The sequence below is a fragment of the Diceros bicornis genome, chromosome 24 (genome assembly GCF_020826845.1).
Source record: "Diceros bicornis minor isolate mBicDic1 chromosome 24, mDicBic1.mat.cur, whole genome shotgun sequence".
NCBI classification, from domain to species: domain Eukaryota; kingdom Metazoa; phylum Chordata; class Mammalia; order Perissodactyla; family Rhinocerotidae; genus Diceros; species Diceros bicornis.
In genome coordinates this window covers 21,993,139-22,017,954 of record NC_080763.1, presented here as the reverse complement: position 1 = coordinate 22,017,954, position 24,816 = coordinate 21,993,139, and the positions used below count along the sequence as shown (strand labels likewise).

The 24,816-nt window shown below is 37.2% G+C and overlaps 1 protein-coding gene across 2 annotated transcripts; it reads right to left on the bottom strand.

Annotated features, from left to right (window-relative positions):
- Window positions 1-422: 422 nt before the first annotated feature.
- Window positions 423-24,525, bottom strand: PTGR2 (prostaglandin reductase 2). Of its 2 annotated transcripts, XM_058567314.1 has the most exons (10): window positions 24,434-24,525; window positions 19,091-19,175; window positions 17,341-17,459; window positions 9,925-10,116; window positions 7,229-7,399; window positions 6,263-6,472; window positions 5,036-5,157; window positions 4,125-4,212; window positions 3,282-3,321; window positions 423-1,858 (listed from the first exon to the last, which is right to left on the bottom strand). In XM_058567314.1, the coding sequence occupies exons 2-10, from the start codon at window positions 19,125-19,127 to the stop codon at window positions 1,773-1,775; spliced, it is 1,065 nt and encodes a 354-aa protein (XP_058423297.1). In that variant the 5' UTR covers window positions 19,128-19,175; window positions 24,434-24,525; the 3' UTR covers window positions 423-1,772. The 2 variants fall into 2 exon arrangements, with proteins under 2 accessions (XP_058423297.1, XP_058423298.1); XM_058567315.1 differs by lacking the exons at window positions 423-1,858; window positions 3,282-3,321; window positions 4,125-4,212; window positions 5,036-5,157; window positions 6,263-6,472 and having other exon boundaries at window positions 7,285-7,395.
- Window positions 24,526-24,816: the final 291 nt, after the last annotated feature.

The following is a 24,816-nucleotide window of genomic DNA, read 5'->3' as shown; positions in this document are numbered from 1 at the left end:
GCTGGATGCTAGCACTTGTTAGAGCTTTATGAGTTTGACTGGCTTTTTAAATTTTTGAATATTTGCTGCTTGCCGAAGGATGAGGGACTCTAAGATAGTGGCAGTGGGAATTAAAGTTCTCTTAGAAAGGCATTTTCAAGGTTAAAGACAGGCCTTGATAACTGGGGTATAAATGAGTGAGGGAGTAGTAGTTTGGGTACACAAATAAACGATGCTGATTTAAAAAACAAAGGAACAACACGTTTCAGGGGAAGATAATTCCTCTTTAAATAAGCCTAGTTTATCTATCCCAGGTGCCAACGGGATATTTACTTGGAGGTTAAGGTCCGAAGCTCAAGTAAGAGGTCAGAAATAGAGATGCAGATTTAGGAATTAACATACAGAGAAAAGATGAAACTCTCTGGAGATGAAATGATCCAGGAAAAGTATATAAAACAAGAAAAACAGGCCACTGAAGTCAACTGGAGTCACTAATTACTACCACAATTTGAATCTACTTTCTCCGAATGTTGCAGACAGAAATATATTGCAGTGTGTAAACAGGTGACCATAAACCAGCACAACACTCAGAATAATATCCTCAATTTTACTGTGCTAAAAGGTTGATTACAATTAATAAAACAAACTTTCATTTAGAGGTACATTAGTAGGCCTTGAACATTCATGTTTACAACCATTTGTTAATTTGCCCAGTCAGTCCTGTCATTTTCTGAAGCTATCTTTGTTGTCTAAATCTTTTTAATCACCTAAAACTCCAAGTGATGTTTATATCTATAATTTGCCCTTGAAATCTTTACAACTATTTGACAGTTATGTGCCTGCTAACCTAAAATAAACATATGCTTTTATCAATATATATGTGAGTTTTTAGGCTATACAGTAAACTATTTGGCAAAACACAAATAGATATCTGTGTTAATCTAGTCTCTCCATCAACCCAACAGACCTCAGTTACTTACCTTCTCATACTACTCCCAACACAAAACCTCTGTTCTCCTATCTTAAAAACTGTTCCACAAGCTCTGAATACCCCCAAACTCTTACACACACACCCTGCCATTAAGTTCCTTTTCCATCTACAATATGGAAAAGCCATGCCAATTCTATTATTATGCCAAGTTTCAGTTCAAGAATTATGTAAAGCATTTCTAGCTCAACAAATATTTACTAAGTGCCTTCTCAAGCATTACTTTAAATCAAAGTTATTAATTTTAGGGCCGGCCCCGTGGCTTAGCGGTTAAGTGCGCGCGCTCCGCTGCTGGCGGCCTGGGGTTCGATCCAGGGCGCGCACCGACGCACCGCTTCTACGGCCATGCTGAGGCCACGTCCCACATACAGCAACTAGAAGGATGTGCAGCTATGACATACAACTATCTACTGGGGCTTTGGGGGAAAAAAATAAATAAATAAAATTATTAAAAAAAAGTTATTAATTTTAAAAATCTGTTTTGTATGATCCATTAACAGTTGTGTCAAATCTCCAGTGGTTTCAGAATATCTGATAAAAATATCATATGTAATATTAGTTTTAGCACAAGAAAGAAAAACAGATCATGTTGACTTCAATCTATTGTTTTAAATAATCATATGTTGGATGTAGAGTGCATATATGATATTGAAAATATAGGAAAGAATAATGCAACTAAGAAAACATCACCTATGGTCACATTTAAATCAAAAGCTATTTGTACCCTAAGGTTTTTTTTATAATGCATCTTGAAAATCTTTGTGCAAAGTGGAAAGAAATCTGTGTATTTCCTTGATGAAGATCGTTATAGAGATTTCAAAGAGGTTTCTTCTGAAATGCAAACTATCTGCTTTCCAGTGTTACCTCCTGTCATCATGGACTGGAATGCAGCTGGAAAGAGGGAAAAAACTAGGTTATCTGAAAACATAAATGTCATTATCATACATGTTTATCAGTAAGTCAGACACATACAATTATTTCAATAATTTCTTCAATGATTTTAATATTAAGTATAGAAGGAAATTGTCATGAAATCTCAAGTAAAACAATGGCAAAGTTACAGGACAAACTAACCCAATTAATATCTTAAACTGTTTTTACCCAAACTAGAAAAGTTTAATTGGTGTCTACCTCAACATTCACTGTTTACAGAGTCTGAAGACTACAGGCAAATAAGTGTGAGAATAAACTTATTCTCATCAGCAAAAACAATTTTTATATAACTGTTAAAAATATTATAAATCTAATCATAAAGTTTTACTAAGTAAGTGAAATACACATCTGTTATGTCAGAAAAATGAGTGAAATTTATATTTCTGTTTAGTAAACATATTAACCAAATATATTAAATTGTTTTTCCTTTCTCGGAAAAAAAAAATCAGTTTGATTTAATCGTTTTCATTTGAAACAAACAAAAAGGAATGCCAAAATGTGTTAGGCAAAAAACAAAAAAACCCTAAATATTGAAAATTTGCTTAATATAATATTATGATACCTTAGAACTGTTCAATCTGAAAAAGTTATCTGGAGGCTAAATGACTTCCATAATTCTTACATTGTTTTTATAAGCTGTTTGAGAAACACTTATTTTATGATTTGAAATGCGAAAACAATACCTCTTAAATACCACCAAGTTGAACTTTCATGGAGTTTGATTAAGATATTTAAGGAAACCTGTAGGACCATTTTACAGGAAAGCAATAAATGATTTAAAAAGAAGAAAACACCATAGAAGTAGAATTCAAAGAAAAAAGGGAGTATATGTGCTGACCACATGCATATTGTGGGAGATCAAGATTTGGCCACCCTGAGATTTATCTCTTTACCTTGATTGTTTTCTCTGAGGGACATTTGACCTCCCCCACTAACTGCCTAAAGAATTTGACATGGTGGCTCCTTCCTGGAACAGATCTTCTATCATGATGGCTATAAAGATAATGTAGGATAGAGGTTACAATAGCAAAGGCACCAAGCCTCTTTTATCAAAAACCTCTGTCTCTCCCTGACCACATTATCTATAGATGACCCCAAAAAGAATTGTCCTCCTGCCCTCTGAAGTCCCAGGCCACTACCCACCCCCAACACGCTCCTCGCCTTTAGCTGCAATACTTAAGTAAGCAGCTTAGACAGAGGGACGAGTTGCTCATTTCTGAGTTTCTCCCATGTATACATGTTATTAAACTTGGTATTATTTTCTCCTGCTAACCTGTCTTGTTGATTATTTGGCCAGCCAGAAGAACCTTAAGGGAAAGGGCAGGGGGAGATTCTCCCTCTTCCCCCGACAATATAATAAATAAATCTACATTCATCTTACCTCCCATGTTTTCCAATCCATTTATCATAGTCTCTTTGATCTGTAAATCAAAAGAGCCATATTTAGTATTCTTCTTTAGACTTCAATGTTTCTATTTAATTTAAACTATTAAACTATTTAATAGTTTCCACTTTTGCAAAAGGCAGCAATACTATTTAGCACTTTCTGTCTAAAAATAGACATTCTTCATTTCATGTAGGTAGCCCAGAAAAGTTTCCTATCAATTGATTTTTTTAAAGTCCTATTTTTCCACTGTCTAATCTTCAATTGGTAACATCACAAGCTATGCACCCTCTTTTCAAAAAACAAAGTACATAGGCACATACACATACAACTTTGCTGTCATTTGCAGGTTTCAAGAACATCCTAGGTCACGATCTCTGGACCCCAGATTAATAACTCCTGATTTTCAACCAACAAGCAAGAGATATATCAGAATGTCCAAGGAGGGCAGGAAAGATGTATAGTGGTGGAGAGGTAGGGGTACTAGGAGGTGCTTATATGATTTTTGAGAAAGCACAGCTTCTAACACATGGTAGCATTCCATAAATATTTGTTAAATTAATGAATATTACAATTTGGAAAAAAAAAAACCTATTGATTTTGTAATATAATCTAAGAAAAGTAAAAGTTAAAATTTTAGATAAAGGAAATGAGAGTTTCTCAATTAGGAGGTTATACTCACCTGAGAGGTAAAGTTAATTTATAATATTCAGTACACTTTTCTTTTGTAGGAATTTTTATTATGAAACTAATAAGTTTGCAATAATAAATTCAGATAACACAAAAGTATATCAAGTTGCAGGAAGAATGATGTTGATAAAGAATAGAAGCAAGTTCTACCTTTAGTTTTCCTTCTTTAAACCATTGACTCAGCTGTAGAATACCAGACTCAAATTTGTCCTTATAATTGAACACCAGAAATCTTTCTCTGTAGGGGGGGAGAAAAGGATAATTATCAGAGATGAGGGAGGGAGTAAAACAGTCCAAAATCAAATCATTCCAGAACTCCAATATCTGTTAATCTTTCAAACATAAGGCTTAATCACACAGAGTTTGGTCAGATATAGTTTTAGGTGTAGTTACAGGTGTTAAGTGTCATGGATTTCTGTTTGTCTGTTCAGCACCTACAACCCTGTTTGGCACTAGCACTGTGATTTTACTTTGTAGGTAACATCCTTTCCCCACCCTCATGTGACCAAAGCCAGGCCAGTCTGAGCCAATAAGTTTCAGCTTTGGGACTTGATAAAGCCACAAGAAGAGAGCTGTTCTCTTTTTGTTTGGATTGCTAACTTGGTAAAATATAAGACTAGAGATACCAGTTATCCTCTTGCTGCTACAAGAGGAGAACCTGCCAGGGAGCAGAGCCAACCCAGAAGAAAGCACAGCCCAGGGGTGGAAAAAAACTGAGTCATGAAGCCACTATGCAAACCCTTTACCCAGCCAAATGTAAGCCAGTGCTAATATTGGACATCTCAGACACATGAGCCAATAAATTTCCTTTGCACTTAAACCAATGTGAATTGAGTTTCTGTCACTTGCAAAAGACTTGCAAAAGACTGGCAGAACAGATGCATTTTTTTTAAGTTTTCTGCCAGGGAGCTAGTTAACCAAACCCTAAATATTGAACTGGCTTAGAATGTATATTTTCAATTTTTATTTAATAAGGAAAAATTATATATGAAGAACAATACATTTCATTCATCTGTGATCTTTAAATGAATCTGATAATACGGAGAGAGGGCAGAACACACCTTGTGATGTTTTTTTCTTTCCTGATTGCTTCTACAGCAGGGGGTAGTGGAGGAGGATAAGGCACATCTTTGTTGTACTGAGAAATTTGACCACACAGGATGATGTGGCTGTTCTGGTTCATCTGTTCAGAGAAAACTGATGATTATACCCTAAGATATATATGCCTTTCCTCTGTTTACCAATTTTATGGCTGCCTCAATGAGAGTCTCCTTGACTATTTAATCCTTTAGTGCCAATTAATTGATTTTGTTTAGATGATGTACCCATTATATGTATTTAAGAGGTTTTTTTTGTGTGTGAGGAAGATCAGCCCTGAGCTAACATCCACGCCAATCCTCCTGTTTTTGCTGAGGAAGACTGGCCCTGAGCTAACATCCATTGCCAATCCTCCTCCTTTTTTTCCCTTTTTCTTCCCAAAGCCCCAGTAGATAGTTGTATGTCATAGTTGCATATCCTTCTAGTTGCTGTATGTGGGACGCCGCCCCAGCATGGCCGGACAAGCGGTGCGTTGGTGTGCGCCTGGAATCCAAACCAGGGCCGCCAGCAGCGGAGCGAGAGCACCCAACTGCTAAGCCACGGGGCCGGCCCCCTAAGAGTTTTAATTAGCTAGAAAATAAGTCCACTCCAAAGAAACGTAAAGGTAAACGAGTGTATGGTAATCAGCAAAAGAATTACATTAGTTGTCAGCAATGTTCTTGCTACTTTTATTAGTAGTAGTAGAGTATTTCTTTGGATTTAAATAATTTAACCTCAATTGCAAATAATTTTACATATAGTGAAGGTCAATGCAGTGTTAATAGCTAACGCTGATGTTTTATAACATTGTCATTAAAAATACTTAAATACCTGCAATCTATGAAAATCCATTCCTACCCAAAGTCAGGGGTCATAGCTGTAAGTTGGTTGATGGTGAGTTAGGGGTCAGAACCTCACGATTTCAACAATACAAACTGTAATTTTTCACAAAAATAAATTGCAGGTGAAAAATATAGTGCTGCTAGCAAAGAACTGAAATTGATGCTCATAGTGCAAATCTGTAGGCAAATGGAAGCAGACATCAGCAAGCTCTTCTCTATCACTTAATTACAATACTGCTCATCATATCATTTTTCACAATAAACCCTAAGATCTTATAAAGTTTTTTTCTCTCTCAGTCTCAGGTAAAAAGATAGCACATCAAATAGAATGTAGTATTCAAAGTTATAACAAACAAATCAGCCAACAACCTGACTAATCACTGTATCGCTGATGTCACCGCCAACGTTGTCAAAGTAAACATCCACTCCAGCTGGGCATAATTCACGGAGTCGTTCTGCCACATTCTCCTTTTTATAATTAATTGCAGCATCAAAGCCGAGTTCTGAGGTCAAAAAGAGGCACTTCTCATGTGTTCCACAAATTCCCACTACTCTGGAACAGCCCATCAAATGGCCAATCTAGGGGAGAAATTTTTGAAAGTTAAACATCTATGTCACATTTAAATGTAAAAAAAAAGCATACAGGATATTACAAGTATATGAGAATGTTCATCACAGTTTAGGAAGGGCTTTTAGCTAAAAGTAATGTGAAACCAAAAGAACTGAGAACAGTTATTCTTGAAAAAATTAACATTGAATAAAATTAGACTTAGTTTGAATGTTAAAATCTCACAACTTAAAGCCGATTTCATAAAAGGAACAGTCAGACCCAAGACACCACTATCTTGCAATTCAATATTTTTCTGGCCTGTGAGGAAAGCAAATCACTACTAAGATAAAATGTTTTGTTCCAATGGTTTCACACTATAACGGCTATTATTTATAAAACAATGCACTTTATAAAATTCTATCATAATATTTACTATATTCCTAGAACCTAATATGTGCTTTCTTATTTGAAGATTTTTTTAAAAATATGAGTTTGTTTTCTAATTCATGGAATTCTAGACAGGTACTCTATGATTTTCTTCCTTATATTGATTGGAGCAATGCTCTAGCATTTACCATGCCTATTTTTGGCTAATAGAGAACAAGATACAAAAATCTACAACATTTTTCATATTGTTATGAAGACAGTGTAAGCAGATAATAACATTTCTACCAGAAATGTGTAAAATAATTATAAATTTGTTCAGTTTTGTATTTTAAATCATATACATGTATCCAGAGATTCAATTATGACTACTTTTTTAGAAGAATTATGAGAAAGTTTACCTGCCCAGCCAAGGATCCACAGGCACCAGCAGCCCCACTAACAACCATTGTCTGATTAGATCCAGCAGTTATATGACCTTTTTCCTGTACCCCAATCAAGGAAGTCAAACCAGGCATACCTATAGCTCCAAGAAAGTATGAAAGGTGTCCATCCACAAGTTGCGGATCTACCTAAAATAAAACAGAAACCCGCTAAAAACAATACTAGGAAACGATGTTTTAAGTCAACAAGGTGGAGATAACCTGTTATGGACTGACTTGTGTCCCCCCCAAAATTCATATGTTGAAGACCTAACCCTTAATGTGACTATATTTGGAGATAGGGCCATTAAGGAGATAATTAAGGTTAAATGAGGTCATAAGGGTAGGGCCCTAATCCAACAGGACTTTAGTCCTTATAAGAGGAGGAAGACAGCAGAAATTTCTTTCTCTGCATGTGCACAGACAAAAGGCTGAATGCCATGTGAGGGACACGGAGAGAAGGTGGCCATCTGCAAGCCAGGAAAAGAGGCTTCACCAGAAACCAAATTTTCCAGCACTTTCATCTCAGACTTCTAGCCTCCAGAACTGTGAGAAAATAAATTTCTGTTGTTTAAGCCACTGAATCTATGGTATTTTGTAATGGCAGTTCAAGCAGACTAATAAACCAGCCACTATGGCTTCTAGAACCATTCTTCAGTCTTGTTAAAATTCTATAATTTACTTGTACAAAGTAAAAAACAAATGAATATTACTTCTCTTAATAGAAAAAAACCAAAAACTTTCAAAAAGAATTCCCACATAAAAGACACTAACTATTCTTTCTTGTCAATGCCTCAAGTATATCAAAAGAGAGGAAACACTTAACAGGAAAACACTAGACAAAGTTGGAGGTTTTAAAATCTTTGAGCAATTCCAAAGTAAACATTTATCTATATAAAAATCAGCTCAAACTCTAACAGTTCCCATTACTGATGCTTAAAATGTACCATAAAAATGTAAGGAAGGTGTGATACAATTTCTTCTAGTTTAATTACAGAGTAAAGTGAGGTCTCTCTCAACATTATAGCATTTTATGTTTATATGTTTACCAGGCCCTATCAATAATTAATTATAATTCTCTTACATTTTCTGTGTCTGTTTTCTTATCTGTAAAATTAGGGAGAATTGAAAAAAAAAATGATATAGAAAGACTCCCTACCATAAAGGTTTTATAATAATTTTTATTTTTTTTTGTGAGGAGATCAGCCCTGAGCCAACATCCATGCCAATCCTCCTCTTTTTTGCTGAGGAAGCTTGGCCCTGAGCTAACATCCATGCCCATCTTCCTCCACTTTATGTGGGACACCGCCACAGCATGGCCTGACAAGCCGTGCCTCAGTGCGCGCCCATGATCCGACCCGGGCCGCCAGCAGTGGAGCGTGCGCACTTAACCGCTACGCCACGGGGCCGGCCCTATAATAATTTTTTAAGGAATAATTTTAGTAAAAAGTTAATAAATCACCAAAAGAATCAAGAGTCATCACTTTAGTTTGATTTATAGTAAACAGCCGCAAATAAATAAAATGGCAGTTTGTGTTCAGCAGTTTTAAATGGCTATCAGTTAAATCTGGTTTGTGGATAAAGGTAATGCAGATATCAAAGTCTACGATACACAGAAAGGTCTACAGTACACATAAACATTTCATGTAGGTAATTGTTTATTAGTAAAGCCAAAAAACATTGTGAGATAAGTTTGTTCAGCAAACATCATTTCTCCGTCCCTTCCGAATTCTTTTTCCTCATTTCTAACACCTTTCCCGAAGCATTTTTAAGCTCTCTTCAACTGCTCAAACAATAACAGGGAAGCTGTCTGAATATTTCTTTTTTACTTTCTGCTAAGAAATTCCTAGTTAAATATATTTTACTAGTACCAGTAAATTGATAAATGATTGTGTAACATCTCTTACATATCATTACACACATTATACTAGCAAAAATAATACAAAATAGTGTTAATGGTTTCAATGGATTGTGGCAAATTAGGTACACTTACATGTTGCTGATATTATAAGCCACCTTTAACTGATTATAAGAATTTGTAATAATAAAAAATACTAAAATTTTATAAAGCTTTTTACAAAGTCTTAATCACATTTACTTATGAGATAGCTATTATTTTTATTTTGCACATGAGGAAACTGAGGTTCAGAGACATAAAGTAACTGCCTTGATGATATATATTAGGTTGAATTACATGAAGCTGTCAGTTTTTGTAGGTCAAAACAGACAAATATTGGTAATTTCACGTGGTTCGACCTAACAGTAGAAACGGAACTCAGGATTTCTGACACAAGATGGAATTTCAAGCACAAACCAAATAAATTTCTTAAGTCAAGTGGCAATTTCTCAGGAAACTTTAAAGCGTACAACCATAAGGAGCTTTCTTAGTATAAAATACTTTTTGTTGCTTATAGCTCAGGCTTTATTTTATACATGTAATATTTGAGAAATAAATTAAATATGGAAAACAACACCATTCACTAGTAATCTAAGAACTGTCATACATAGTTACAGCCAACAATGGAAAAGGAACAAAGGCTTTCCACGTTTGGGAAGCTATCTAAAAGAAAATGTATGCTTTTATTTTTTCCCTAATAATAAACAGAACTGAACACCAAATGCACAAAGTAAGAATTATAGGGGAAAAAAATCAGATACTAGATGCTATATATCACCTTTTCAAGGCTATTTCCATCCAGAATAACCTTGGTTTGCCAGGGCCAATTGAAACAAGTCACAAAATCGCCTTTAGTAAAATTTTTGTGTTTGCTTTCTTCTATAATCCCAACACCTCCACCATCAACCACTTGAGACAGCTGCCAAGGCATTATATAATCAGTGCCAGTGTCTTCATTCATTCTACAACGCTAAAAAAAGAAAACATTGATTAGGATAATTCTGTCTGATAATACTGAACCACTTTACTAATTTACCCAGTGACTGAAAGAAAGGTACAAAATAAGTAATGTTAAGTAAAATGTTAGCCAAACAAAGTTTATCTTAATTTCTCTCTTCCCCTTTCAGCTATTTTTTTATCCTGAAAAAAATGTATCCCCTCTCTAAAAAGTAAAGAAGTGCAGTTAAAAAGGAATTTAATATGTTCTAAAATTAGGTTGTGGTGATAGTTCCACAACTTTCTATAGGTATGTTTTTCTTTTTAAATTAATTAATTAATTAATTAATTTTTTGTGTGTGAGGAAGATCAGCCCTGAGCTAACATCCATGCTAATCCTCCTCTTTTTGCTGAGGAAGACCATCTCTGAGCTAACATCTATTGCCAATCCTCCTCCTCTTTTTTCCCCCAAAGCCCCAGTAGATAGTTGTACGTCATAGTTGCACATCCTTCTAGTTGTTCTGTGTGGCATGCGGCCTCAGCATGGCCAGAGAAGTGGTGCCTTGGTTCGCACCCAGGATCCGAACTCGGGCCACCAGTAGCGGAGCACGCGCACTTAACCGCTAAGCCACAGGGCCGGCCCAACACAACTTTCTGAACAGACTAAAAACCACTGAATTGTACACTTTAAATGTATGAATTATATGATGTGAATTATATTTCAATAAAGCTGTTAAGATTTTTAAACAATTACTTAAAGAAATTTAAGTAATATTACACACATTATGCTAGCAAAAATAATACAAAATAGTGTATCAATGGTTTCAATGGATTGTGGCAAATTACATACTTACATGTTACTAATATTATAAAACTGTCCATTTTTAATGGAAAACAAACTAGCAATATATAGACCATACTCTACTCATTTCTTTTGGCCTAGTAATTCTGCTTCCCCAATGGAAATAACCCAAAAAGAAATGAAACGATTTTTATACAGTTGTTCATCACAACTTCAGACCAAGCACTACATCCTACCCCCAACATCAGGAGGATGTTCTCTTTGTTCTGCAAAGACAAAACGTCACAATGGCACTGCACCCTTCCACGGGATTAGGGCTGAAGACTTCTCTGGGAAGTAGTCAAGGCTCTCTTCCTCTCTGTGGCTTACTCTTGTCTCTCTCATGAAGGCCAAGATGTAGAGGCCTACAGGATGGTCCAGGAGATGAAAAAGATGGAAGCCTGCTTGATTAAGGTACCCGACGTGGTCTTATTCAGTTCGCCAGGGGAAAAGACCAAATAGGGAATTGAGGCAGAAGTTTCTATGGGAACACACTACACTTTTGCTTGTGTGCCCCTCCCATGTATTCTTGGAAAGCAAGTGCAGTAGCCATTGGATACTGGCCAGACCAAGGACCTGAGTCTCAAGGCTAATAGAAAAAGCAGGAACAGGTAATTCCCTATAGGTAAGCAAATGATGTCAACACAACAGACTGTTATATAACCACCAAAATAATGATATTTGGACTAGTTTTTCCTATGAAGATATGCATATAGTCACTCAAATAATGAAATTTAAATAGTATATACACACTAAATATAACCTTGTAAATACTGTATCCACATGGTGATTAAAATTAGTTGTGAATCTGAAATGATATAAAATTTCAATGACTTAATGTTCATTAGGTTCCTTTTTTCCTTTTAAAGTTGCTTACTATTGTTTTTTAGAACAATGTCTAGTGAAAGAAACCAAAGTGATTTTCTTCCTTCCTTTAATTATTACTTAATAAGCACCATGCTAGTCACTGGAGATACAGTGATAAATAAGACCTCTGTCTTCATAAGTTTATTTTTTATTAGGGAAGACAGATATCTAATAACTAGACAAATAATTCTTAATTAAAACAGGGAAAAATAGGGGCCAGCCTGGTGGCGCAAGCGGTTAAGTGCGCGTGCTCCGCTGCGGCGGCCCGGGGTTCGCTGGTTCGGATCCCGGGCGCGCACCGAAGTACTGCTTGGTAAGCCATGCTGTGGCGGCGTCCCATATAAAGTGGAGGAAGATAGGCACCGATGTTAGCCCAGGGCCATCTTCCTCAGCAAAAAAAGAGGAGGATTGGCGGATGTTAGCTCAGGGCTGATCTCCTCACAAAAAAAAAAAAAAAAAAAAAAAAAAAAAAACAGGGAAAAATAATCAAGGTACTATTTTGAGAAAATGGAGAGGACTAGTCTGAGGGTTCAGGGTGATTTTCCAAAGCAAATCTCTTTAAAGCAGGCTTCCAGGGAATAACAGGGGTTAGCCAGGGAAAGGGAAAGGGGTGGGAGGAAGTTTTTAGATAGAGGGTCAGCCCGTATGAAGGCTTGATTTAATTTGTACCAGGGATTTTGTTTTAATCAGGTATGGTAAGATGAAAGACACAGAGAAAAACTGCCTTGAAGGAAGAGTTTATTACTTACAGTTCCCAAGAGGAGGGGCACACCATACCATGCAGGGCCACATGGGGATGCACCAAAGTTAGTCAGGATGCAAAAGGAGCAAGAGGAGAGCATCGCCCAGTCTTTATTGCAGTTTCCAGGGGAAGGAATGGGCAAGGTGGGGTAGTAAAGCTTGAGTAAGTTTAGGATTGGAGAGTTGGAATAATTTTGGTGGGCTCTAGCTTATAGAGGTGGTTCCTAGTTGTCTGGTACCTGGCCCTGGGATGATTTAGGGCAGGGGAAATATTGGCTTGGTGTGTGAGAATTAGATGAAGGATGTGGTTAGAGATATGGGCTTTAGATTGATTGGTTTACATATGAAAGGTGTGTCCAGGCAACTTGTTTGTTATCTCTAAAAATTAGTTAGCCCTGGGAGGGGCAGTATCTCTAAGATTAGCAAGGACCCTAAGATACCAAAGCATCATAAAATACCGAAAACAAAAAACATGATTAATACAAGGCTTGAGCAAAAAGGGGCATTGGTGTATTACAAAAGAAAGAAGCCTAGTAAGGCCAGCATACAAGGCTAAGAAGTAAAGTAGGGTATGGTGAGGCTGGGCAGGCAAACAGGGGCTAGACTATGTAGCATCTCAGACTATGTCCAGGATGTTAGTCTTTACCCCAAGACTAACGGGAAGCCATTAAACGATTTTAAGCAAGGTGACATGGTTAGTTGCTGTTATAAAAAGATCATTCTGGCTGCAGTGTGGAAGATGGTTTAAGGGAGCAAAGAGTGTATGCAAGGATACCCCAATAGGAGAGAAACAATGGTGATTCAGACTAAGCAGATGTCCTTGGAGCTTACCGAGAAGCAGACTGAATTGAGAAGTACTGAGGAGGTGGGATCCACAGGACCTGATGATTGACTGACAGAATACACAGAACAAAGAAACAAAATTCTCAAGAAAGACTCAGTGCTTTCTAGCATGAAATGAGTCGATAGAGGAACTATTTATTTCCCTGCAGGAAAAAGAGGTTTTTTTGTTTTATGTTGTTTTGAGGTTGTGGGTGTTTAGAAGTGAAGATCATGAATTCAATTCATGTCATAATCCTAGTTGTTTCATCATTTCTCTACCCCTAAACTTTTGGGGGTCATGAATTTCTGCCACTCTCAGACTCTCAGAGGGAATTCTGCTGAACGGAAAGTTTACTCCAACTTAAAGAATTCTGTGAAGAACACATCTTTTTCGCTTGTTTTCAGCTATTCTTTTTCATCTGCTATGTTTGATTTTTAAAACACACTTCTAGGGGCCAGCCCGGTGGTGCAAGCGGTTAAGTGCGAGCGCTCCGCTGCGGTGGCCTGGGGTTCGCTGGTTTGGATCCCAGGCGCGCACTGACGCAGCGCTTGGCAAAGCCATGCTGTGGCAGCATCCCATATAAAGTAGAGGAAGATGGGCATGGATGTTAGCCCGGGGCCAGTCTTCCTCAGCAAAAAAAGAGGAGGATTGGCAGATGTTAGCTCAGGGCCGATCTTCCCCACAAAAACAAAACAAAACACACACTTCTAATCTTGAACCTTGGCTGTATTTTGGTAGATTTTGTTCTCTTAATTTACTTTGTATTTATTATCCTGGGCTTAAGTGATATTCTTTACATTTTGTTCATTAGGGCATCTGTAATCCTTAGATGCCCTTGAGTTATATCTTTAGACATTGAAGTGTAAAAGTCTTAAGAAATCCAAACCAGTCATCATGAAGAATTGACTCTGAACACTAATTAGTGTACTGTCATTTTTCTCCTGAACTTGTGATAATTATTCTCCTCACGCGATCTGGTTAGCACAGTTTAGAATGATGAGGCCCATACCTTAACTGAGCTTGCCTTGGCTGCCATTGAAAGGGGGAGCATCTTTAGGTCTGTGGGAAATCAATGACCACATTACCCCTCTGTTTCAACTTGAAAATTTGTCTATTTAGAATGTTTTAGACCAATCACCACCTCATTTCCCTAGCCCATAAAGAAAAATTTCTTGCTACTTCTGGGAAGAATTTTGAATGAAGTCAGCAAATTGCTTTCCATTGTAAGCAAAATCAAGTGTGACTGGTATCACTGGAAGACAGAGCCTGAATTGCACTCATGGATCACAGGGAAGAGGAGCCTTCCCAAGGCTATACAACTGTCCTGGCAGAAAGTGGTACTGCCAATTGGGTCTTCATTATTAAGTGAAGCCTGAGAAGAGGTAAGCCAGGATTCTCTTTATCTTCTACAAGGTCACTCTAGAAGCCAGAAGGAAGAGGCAAGTATATGTATAGAAACAGTAATCCCGAAAGAGATTATAAATTGCCTATTTGTGCTCTTTGCCCAACTTTCTACTTTTTACAGATTAACGTATAGGAGCTTTCTGCATATCAGACATTATCATCTTTTTTCTTGTTATTTATATTGCAAATTTTTCTAACTTTGCCACTTGTCTTTTGATTTTGTACATACTGTTTTATTGTGTTTTGCAAAATACAGTGTTTTTTTAAATAGTCACATTTATCAATCACGTTCTTTCATATTACCTGGGTTTGCTGTCATTCTAGAAAGTCTTTCATTCCCCAACATCATTCGATTGTTCGCCCATATTTTTTCTAAAATCTTCTATAGTTTCATTTTTTCTTTAACTTTTTATTATCTGTTGGGATTTATTATGGTATAGGGGCTGAGCTAAGGATGTAAGTTTTTCCCAAAGTATACAGTGAACTGATCCAACACAGTTTACCGAAAAAGCCTACTGATTTTCTGTTGACTTTTTTTTTGTTAAATATGTAAAGACTCACAGGAAGTTGTAAAACTAGTACAAAGAGCAGAAATTAATGAAATAGACAATAGAAAAACAGTACAGAAAATCAACAAAACCAAAAGTTGAAATCTCTGAATAGATTAGCAAAATTGACAAAGTTTTAGCTAAAATGACCAAGAAAAAATAGACAAGACTTAAATTACTAAAATCAGGAATGATAGAAGGCATAGTACTACCTACCTTTCAGAAATAAAAAAGATTATAATAGAATATTAAGAACAACTGTATGCCAATAAATTACACAACTTAGATGAATTGAGAAATTCCCAGAAAGACACAAACTACTGAAGCTAACTCAAGAAGAAACAGAAAATCTTAATAGACCTGTAACAAATAAGGACATTGAATTGGTAATTTTAAAACATTCCAGAAAGAAAAGCCCAGGCCAGATGGCTTCATTGGGGAATTCTACCAATCTTTTAAAGAACCTACCACTTCTTCACAAACTCTTCCAAAAACCGAAGAGGAGGGAACACTTCCCAACTCATTCTAGAGGCCCATATTATCCTGATACCAAAACCACGTAAACACATCACAAGAAAAGAAAACAACAGACCATGAATATGGTCTTATGACCTTATGGATGCAAAAAACCTCAACAAAATAGAGGCAAACCAAATCCAGCAACATATCAAAGAATTGCACACCAGGACCAAGTGGGATTTATTCTAAGAATGCAAGACTGATTTAACATCTGAAAATCAATTAATATAATAAACCATATCAATGGATTAAAAAACAAAAAACACACGATCATCTCAATAGAAGCAGCAAAAGCATATGACAAAATCCAAAACCTCTTCTGGGGGTAGGGAGTAATGGGGATTTTATTGTTTAATGGGCACAGAGTTTCTATTTAAGATGATGAAAAAGTTCTGGATATGGAAAGTGGTAATGGATGCACAACATTGTGAATCTTCTTAATGCCACTGAATTGTACACTTACATATGGTTAAAATGGTATATTTTATATTATACATATTTTACCACAATAAAAAAAAAAAAAACCCGGGGCCGGCCTGGTGGTGAAGCAGTTAAGTTCGCAGGCTCTGCTTCAGCGGCCCAGGGTTCGCAGGTTCGAATCCCGGGCACGGACTGACGCACTGCTTGTCAAGCCATGCTGTGGCAGCATCCCATATAAAGTAGAGGAAGATGGGCACAAATGTTAGCCCAGGGCCGATCTTCCTCAGCAAAAAAGAGGAGGATTGGCAACGGATGTCAGCTCAGGGCTAATCTACCTTACACACACACACACACACACACACACAAATCCAACACCCCTTTATGATAAAAACACTCAACAAATCAGGAATAGGAGGAAATTTCCTCAACCTGATAAAGGGCATCTACAAGTAGATCTACCATCACAATACTTAATGGTATAAAAACTGAATACTTTCCCCCTAAGATTAGGAACAAGACAAGGATGTCTGCTCTCATCACTTGTATGTAACATTGTACTTCTAATCAGCAAGAAAATGAAATAAAAGGCATCCATATAGGAAATAAAGAAGTAAAATTATCCCTATTAATAGAGCCTAAATCCATGTGCCTGATGGCTTTTCAGCTATAGTCCTAAGCAATATATACCTTTTCATAAATCTATGCAGAAGTAGCATAAGTGAGTCTGTTCCTCTCAAAAAGAGACCACTTAGAATAAAGGTCTTGTACAGAGCCTGCCTTGTAAACTGGATCAATCTGAGAGAATTTCCAATCCTAATTTACCATCTTCAAGCTTTACTAACTATTGGGAAGTGATCTGGACATTTGGAAGAACCTGACTAACCACACACACTACTATTATGAAAACATTCCTTCTACAATATTCCTTTATAACACTTGTGAATAAAAACAAAGCAATCTGTAATTCACAGGTACCAAGATATAACTGCTCAAATATTTATTAATCATGAGGATTGTACAATAAAATTCAGATGCAACATGAAAAATATAAAAATAAAATTAATTTTCACCAAGTCACAAAATCCTGATTCTTACCATGTAAGGATCCACAGAAAGATAAAGAGTTCTGACTTGCACTTGTCCTTCATTGATATTATCTGGTAAGTTTACTTCTTCTACTTGGAAATTCTCCGCCACTGGATTACCATTTTTTCCTAAAATATCAGGCAAAAATATAAAATCCAAAAGTCACTTCCCTATATAATTATTTATATTCCTTAAAAGGTTACTCTAGGATTCAGAGAACTCCCTTTTAATACAGGCATGAATAAATCTATATTGTATTGCAACTTCTCTGTAACTCAGCATAAATTCTTCAAAAAGTTTCAATAGCTGTTGCTTTTCTCCAAGAAGTTCCTTTGGAATATTGCTTTCAACTTCAGATTTTCTTTTTTTTAAGATGATTACAGATAAATCACTTCATCTGTTTTAAAATTAGAGGAGGATTTCAAAAAGTGAAAAATCACAGTCAGTTTTTTTTTTTTTCCTGAGGAAGATTCACCCTGAGCTAACATCTGTTGCCAATCTTCCTCTTTTTTTTTTTGCTTAAGGAAGATTAGCCCTGAGCCAACATCTGTGCCAGTCTTCCTCTATTTTGTATGTGGGTCGCCGCCACAGCATGGCTGACGAGTGGTGTAGGTCTGTGCCCAGGATTCAGGCGCACTGAAGCGGAGTGTGCCAAACTTAACCACTAGGCCACAGTGCCAGCCCCACAGCCAGCTTTCTTTTAAATATGAAAATTAAAATTTATAAGGTAGCAGAATACCACATCAGCCAAAGTAAACAGTTAGGTAAACCTTCCTTCCTCATTTTAAGAAGAAAACAGAAACTTAAATGAAAGTAATAAAAAAAAAATAAAGTCTTGAAAATTAGGAAATTAGAAAATTTGAAGTATGAAAAGAAAAATTTATAAGCAGAAAATGTCATCACTAAAAGTGCACTCATTCAGTTATGTTTAAAATAAGCAAACTTGCTATTAATTTAATCATCAAATTTCTACGGTAGAATTAGAATGTAAAGATTTTAATCTAACTGTTCACTTTACTAAAACTGAGGTCAGAAAACGTAAGTGAGGGCAGCCCAGTGCCCTAGCGGTTAAGTTTGCGCCTTCTGCTTTGGGCCCGGGGCTCACTGGATCAGATCCTGGGCGCAGACCTACTCACCACTCATCAAGCCATGCTGAGGCGACGTCTCACATAGAAGAGCTACAACTCTACAGCTATGTACTGGGGCTTTGGGGAGAAAAAAAAGAAAAAAGAGGAAGATTGGCAACAGATGTTAGCGCAGGGCTAATCTGCCTCAAAAAAAAGAAAAGAAAAGAAAAGAAAACGTTAAGTGACTTCCTCAGGCCACACACTAGGTAAGCAGGAAAACCAAGGCAGCACAGGCCCAAACCTCTCAGCTTACTTCCATACCTAAGTTCTATGATTCAGGTTAGATGTCAGCATGGACATAGGTTGGTGCTTTTCACACAAAAGAGAAAAGCAAATTTTAAGAATCATTGATGTGTACTATAAAGAAAAAAAAAGCCACATATATTTGTAATATAACCTCCTAAATATTATAATACTTATTATTTTATTTCTTCAACAAATGGCCTTGATAAGTTATCACTTGAAAAACTGTATATTACATTGTTTAAAGAGTTTCTTCTAATATCTCTGCTAGTGTTAATATCTTCCTACCTTAATTTACCACATTGACATCATATTACTTTTTGCTCCTCCATTGGCATTAATAATTATCAAAGACCACAGCTGTTCACTCATCACAGACACATACATACCAGGTCGGGAATTCAGTACCACTCTTTGTACAATCATTGCCTTGTTTGCACGGTAGTCTCACAAGATTTCGGTATAAAATAACCCCTATAAATAGAAAAATTTAAAAATCACAAGAAAGCTTTGAAATATTCAATGATTTAAAAATAAAAAAAGCAGCACCTTTGTGTTTCTGAACAAGGAGAGGAAAAATCATATTTAGGATCCAAAAAAGATACAGTCTCCTGTCAGAGTTGGACTCCTAAAGCAAATATATGAAGGAAAACTAAATCTAATTAGAATTTTTGGCTAATAGGAACAAGTTCATTGAAGATTGAGTGGGACAAAATGTTTCTGGCCTCATAATTCAAGCACATTCAACTTCATACCATCATGATTAAGACTCCGACTGTGGCTTGGTTAAAAGAAAACAACATGATATATTCCTCTGGAGCTAGCCAGTTAATCTAGTAGCAAAATAAAAACACTAGCTGTTTAATTGAGATGTAACCAAATTTCCAAAAATTCTTTTATTCATTTATCAAAATGGAAATTTCTTAATAGTTTTGCTGATTACAAAAGTAATACATCAAAAGCATTTTTAAATCCTCACCTTATAGGAAATTCTGTAATACAGAATGGCCAAATAAGTAAGTAAAGGATCAGTTTATTCTGGGTTTACAATTTGAGCTAATGAAAGAAGCAAAATGAAGTTCCAGTATCTGACTTGGGGGAAATAGCTCTTCTTACTTTATTCATCAGTAAAAATGAGAACAAACCCTTAGTGAGTGTTACCACGTGCCAAGCACTGTTGTGAGTGCTATGAAATATACATAGTCATTTAATATGTATATATTCATTTAATCTCCTAACAATCCTATTAAGTAATATTATTATTATCCCCATTATGTAGATGAGAAAACTGAGCCTTAAAGAGTTTAAGCTCCAACACTTTCCGAAAGTGGTAGAGCTGAGATTCAAACCCAAGCTGTCTGATATTCCAGAGCCAATCTCTTAACTACCACATAAAAATTTCCATCCCATGTGTTTAAGTTTTTTAATTTTTAAGACACTAAACATATATTATCCTTTTTAAAATTAATATATTTATTTACCACTTTTGTCTTCTCTCATTAGATATTTTGTTTTATCATCTTTGGTACCTAATAACATCGAGAAGCACACAAAAACCAATTATGTCAATTGCTTATTTTTTTATAACAATTGCAACATATTTAGCTCTCAGCATCATATCTATCTTTCACATGTTTTTTGTTTATTGCAGTAACATTGGTTTATAACATTGTAAAAATTTCAGGTGTACATCATTGTACTTCTATTTCTGCATAGATTACATCATGTTCACCACCAAAATACTAATTACAACCCATCACCACACACATGTACCGAATTATCCCTTTCGCCCTCCTCCCTCCCCCCTTCCCCTCTGGTAACCACCAATCCAATCTCTGTCCCTACGTGTTTGTTTATTGTTGTTATCATCTACTACTTAATGAAGGAAATCATACGGTATTTGACCTTCTCCCTCTGACTTATTTCACTTTGCATTATACCCTCAATGTCCATCCACGTTGTCACAAATGGCTGGATTTCATTGTTTCTTATGGCTGAGTAGTATTCCATTGTGTATATATACCACAGCTTCTTTATCCTTTCGTCCCTTGATGGGCACTTAGGTTTCTCAGCATCATATCTAAATGTAAAGATTTTATACAGCAGCACACTTAGACATTTGACAACCATCTGTAAATCCATTTGTTATTTAATAATCCTTTGTCTTGTATAACTGGGTAATTTCATTTATGCATGACTCTACTCCTAGTTTCTAAATTTGCAAGATCCTTGAATTTCTTCCTATTTCTCTATATCCCATATAGTATCTGAGTATCTCATACAGACCTGAGATTTATATATATTTCAAAAAATGTTAAATAATCATCAAGGGGTATTTTTCAAATCTTGCTTAACATAGTATTTATACGGAGATAATTTACAGAGAACTTTCACACAGATTCCATTATTTATTCCTTAAAACAAAGTTACATAGGTAAATATATTACTATCCTCATTTTACAGACAAGGTTGAGGTATAGTTTATACCCAAGATCATGCAACAGGTAAGCAGAGGAGTTGGGACTGAAATATAAATCTCCTCATCCCAGATCTCACATGTACTCACTCTTTCCAATATTGCCCCACAATCTCCTCCAAACAGGGTTTTTACCTATGCAGCCATATAATGATGTCCAACTCTCCTCTAGGCACCCTTTCCTAGAGGAGGGGAATTCTGCTCCTAATTAAGAATTAAACGTCTGACGTCAGCAACATTCCGTAAAACAGAGTGAGGGACATGGACATTCATCCCATTTGCTTCCTTATTTTTTATAACACATACCAGTGTATTTATAATCTCACTGGTTGTGACATTAATGGCTAGTTGCCCTCAATATCCATTTTCTCCTTCTGGACATATTACCCAGCTAAAAGACTGCTTTTCCCAGCTTCCGCTTAAAACAAATCCCAGACATCATCCTATTTCACCCCAAAATCCCTCAATTATGCATCTCTGATAACAGATTGTTTTAAACATAAACACTAGGCCATTAACCTAACAGAATTAATAGTATTAACTCTCTTCTTTTTTATTTCATGCCATTGATTGCTGAAGAAACATGTGTTTCTTCATTTGTCTACATGTAGAATGTCCTTTGATTGCTTCCTTATGGTGTCATCTACCTCATTCTTCTATCTCCCCTCTTATCCTCGACTGGTAGTTAGATCTAGAGATTCATTTAGAAGCAGGTTCAATTTTTTAGGCAAGAATCTTTCAAGGTGGTGCTGTGTGCATCCTATTTCATCACATCAAGAAATCCATAACGTCTTGTAGGGTTAAATATATTTTTTAAAGGAAATTTTCTTTTTCTTTTTTTTTTTTTTGTGAGGAAGACTAGCCCTGAGCTAACATCCAATGCCAATCCTCCTCTTTTTTTACTGAGGAAGACTGGCCCTGGGCTAACATCCGTGCCCATCTTCCTCCATTTTATATGGGACGCCACCACAGCATGGCTTGACAAGCAGTGCATCAGTGCATGCCTGGGATCTGAACCTGCGAACCCCAGGCCTCCGAAGCGGAGCGCATGCACTTAACCACTACGCCACCAGGCCAGCCCCTTAAAGGAAATTTTCTATTGAATCACCATGTGTGTAAACCATGTAAGGATTAAAAAGATAAGTTTTCCAAATTGATGCTGGGTCCAAAGATAACTGACCTTAGTGGTTATTAACAGCACCATGATGGCTAAATTTTCAATCAAAGGAGTCTTTCCAAATGAAGTTTCACATTTGCCCTCTTCTCTAATTACTTTCAATGTATGCTTTATTTCTTTAAAATATGCACACTGTAGATCTGTCCAAACACTGCTTATCAGCATGAAAAGTACACCATTAAAGTTCTCTCTCTCTGTATTAAATTAGAAAGTTTTCAAGTGTCAAATACTACAATTAACTAATGTAGGATAATTGCACAATATCCCTCCATAGCACAACAAACACATTTAAAACATAAAGAACTCGATTTAGTCACAAAATTATAATCTAAAATATGACACATCAAATTCTAGATCTGAAAGGAGGAGTGGTGGTGGTGTTAAATTCATCCAAAGTGGGGGGAAAAAATCTCAAGTCTTTATTGACCGACCTTAAAGCAAACCATATTTGCCTGGTGTGATATTGAGTGGGTTCCTAATTGGTGCTAAGTAATATTCCAAAATAATACCAGATCAATGATCAACTGAAAAATTTACGCTGGTGCAGGTCATAAAGAGTGTGTTATGAGTGTCTATTTCAGAGCCTAGTATAAGGGAAGGGGCACTGAACCAGGAAAAGGAGAGTACTGTACACATCCTGGTTCTAATGAGGTGGGATCTTGGGAAAGTCCCTTCTCTCAGCCTGTTTCCTGAATGTTCCCAAGTGCCAGGAACTAGGCTAAAGACTTTATAGTCATGGTCTCCTTGAACCCCTCCATCCAGGATGGTACTATCATTGTCCCCATTCTAGAGACGAGGAAAGGGAGGCACAGAGAGGTTTGAATAACTTGCCCATGGTCGCACAACTGGTAATGACGACCCTAGAACCCACACTCGAACACAACACATATCATTTCCATAACATGAGCTTCCTAACACCTTTTAAAAATACACCTCTCTACCCTGATCTTGTTCAACTATTCTACCACAAATGACTGGTGACCACAGCCTTGTTATAAAATGTGGAAATCGCTGACATTTCCCCCACTCTTTCTGTCCAGTCGCTCTCCTTTCCTTTCAGTCTTCCGGTGTCCTCCTTTCTCCGCCCAAGTCTAACACGTGGGGATTCCTGCACATCTCTTCCCCTTCTGGGTGATCTCACCTTCCTCCATGGCTCCCACTACGAACCACTCATATGGAAATTACTAAAAATCTGCATCTACAACCCAGACTTTCAAACTGACTTCCCAGATTGTATGCACCAATAGGACAGGGATTTGTGTCTGTTTTGTTCTGTCGGGGGAAGAGGAAGAATCTCCCTCTGCCCTTTTCCTTAAGGTTCTTATGGCTGGCCAAATAATCAACAAGACGGGTTAGTAGGAGAAAATAATACCAAGTTTAATAACATGTATACATGGGAGAAACTCAGAAATGAGAAACTCGTCCCTCTGTCTAAGCTGCTTGCTTAAGTATTGCAGCTAAAGGCGAGGAGCGTGTTGGGGGTGGGTAGTGGCCTGGGACTTCAGAGGGCAGGAGGACAATTCTTTTCAGGGTCATCTATAGATAATGTGGTCAGGGAGAGAGTTTTTTGATAAAAGGGGCTTGGTGCCCCTCCCATTGTAACATCTATTTTGCATTATCATTACAGCCATCATGATGGAAGATCTGTTCTAGGAAGGAGCCACCATGTCAAATTCTTTAGGCAGTTAGTGGGGGAGGTCAAATGTCCCTCAGAGAAAACAATCAAGGTAAAGAGATATATTTCAGGGTGGCCAAATCTTGATCTCCCACAGTTCCATAATTTATGTTCACTCCCTATTCCTGGCACATGGTAGGTGCTCAATAAATACGTTAAATGAACATCCCAGAGGCACCTTAAACACAATTATGTCCATATTTGAGGTTGCTTACTCCCAACAATTCTAAAAAAAAAAAACCAAAAAAAAAACCTCTTCTGCTTCTTCAGCTTCACCAGCAGCTCCCGGAGGAAGCCTGGAGGTCACCCTGACTGCTAGACCGTCCCTCACGCGGAAGGCCGGATCCAGCTTCTGATCCCCAGCCCCAGCGACCCCAGCGGGCTGCGTTTTGCACGTCACTCACCGCAGTGGAGCTCGCAAGGAAATCTCGCGGGGTTTGAGGAGCTTGAGAGGGTCTCGCTGCCCGACCTCGGCCCTGCGACGGCAGTACGCAGGCGCAGGAGTAGACCTCCGCTCCTCAGCTTGTTTGCTGCCAGGGGGCGGGCTTTTGAAGTTCAGGCACGATTCCTGGGTTCCCAGGATTCCGCGAGAGGCGGGGGAGGTGCGGAGCTTTAAGGGATAGTCCCTTGTCTGGGCAAAGTGTATTAATAAATTAACCAGGATTAGTGCCCCGTCGCTGCCCATACTGCCTGGACCCAAAGAACAAATCGTTCAACCTTGACCAGTGAGTTCACTGGTAGCAGTCCTGGAAGGAATTTTACTCGTTTTATGGTCTTGTCCTTGAGG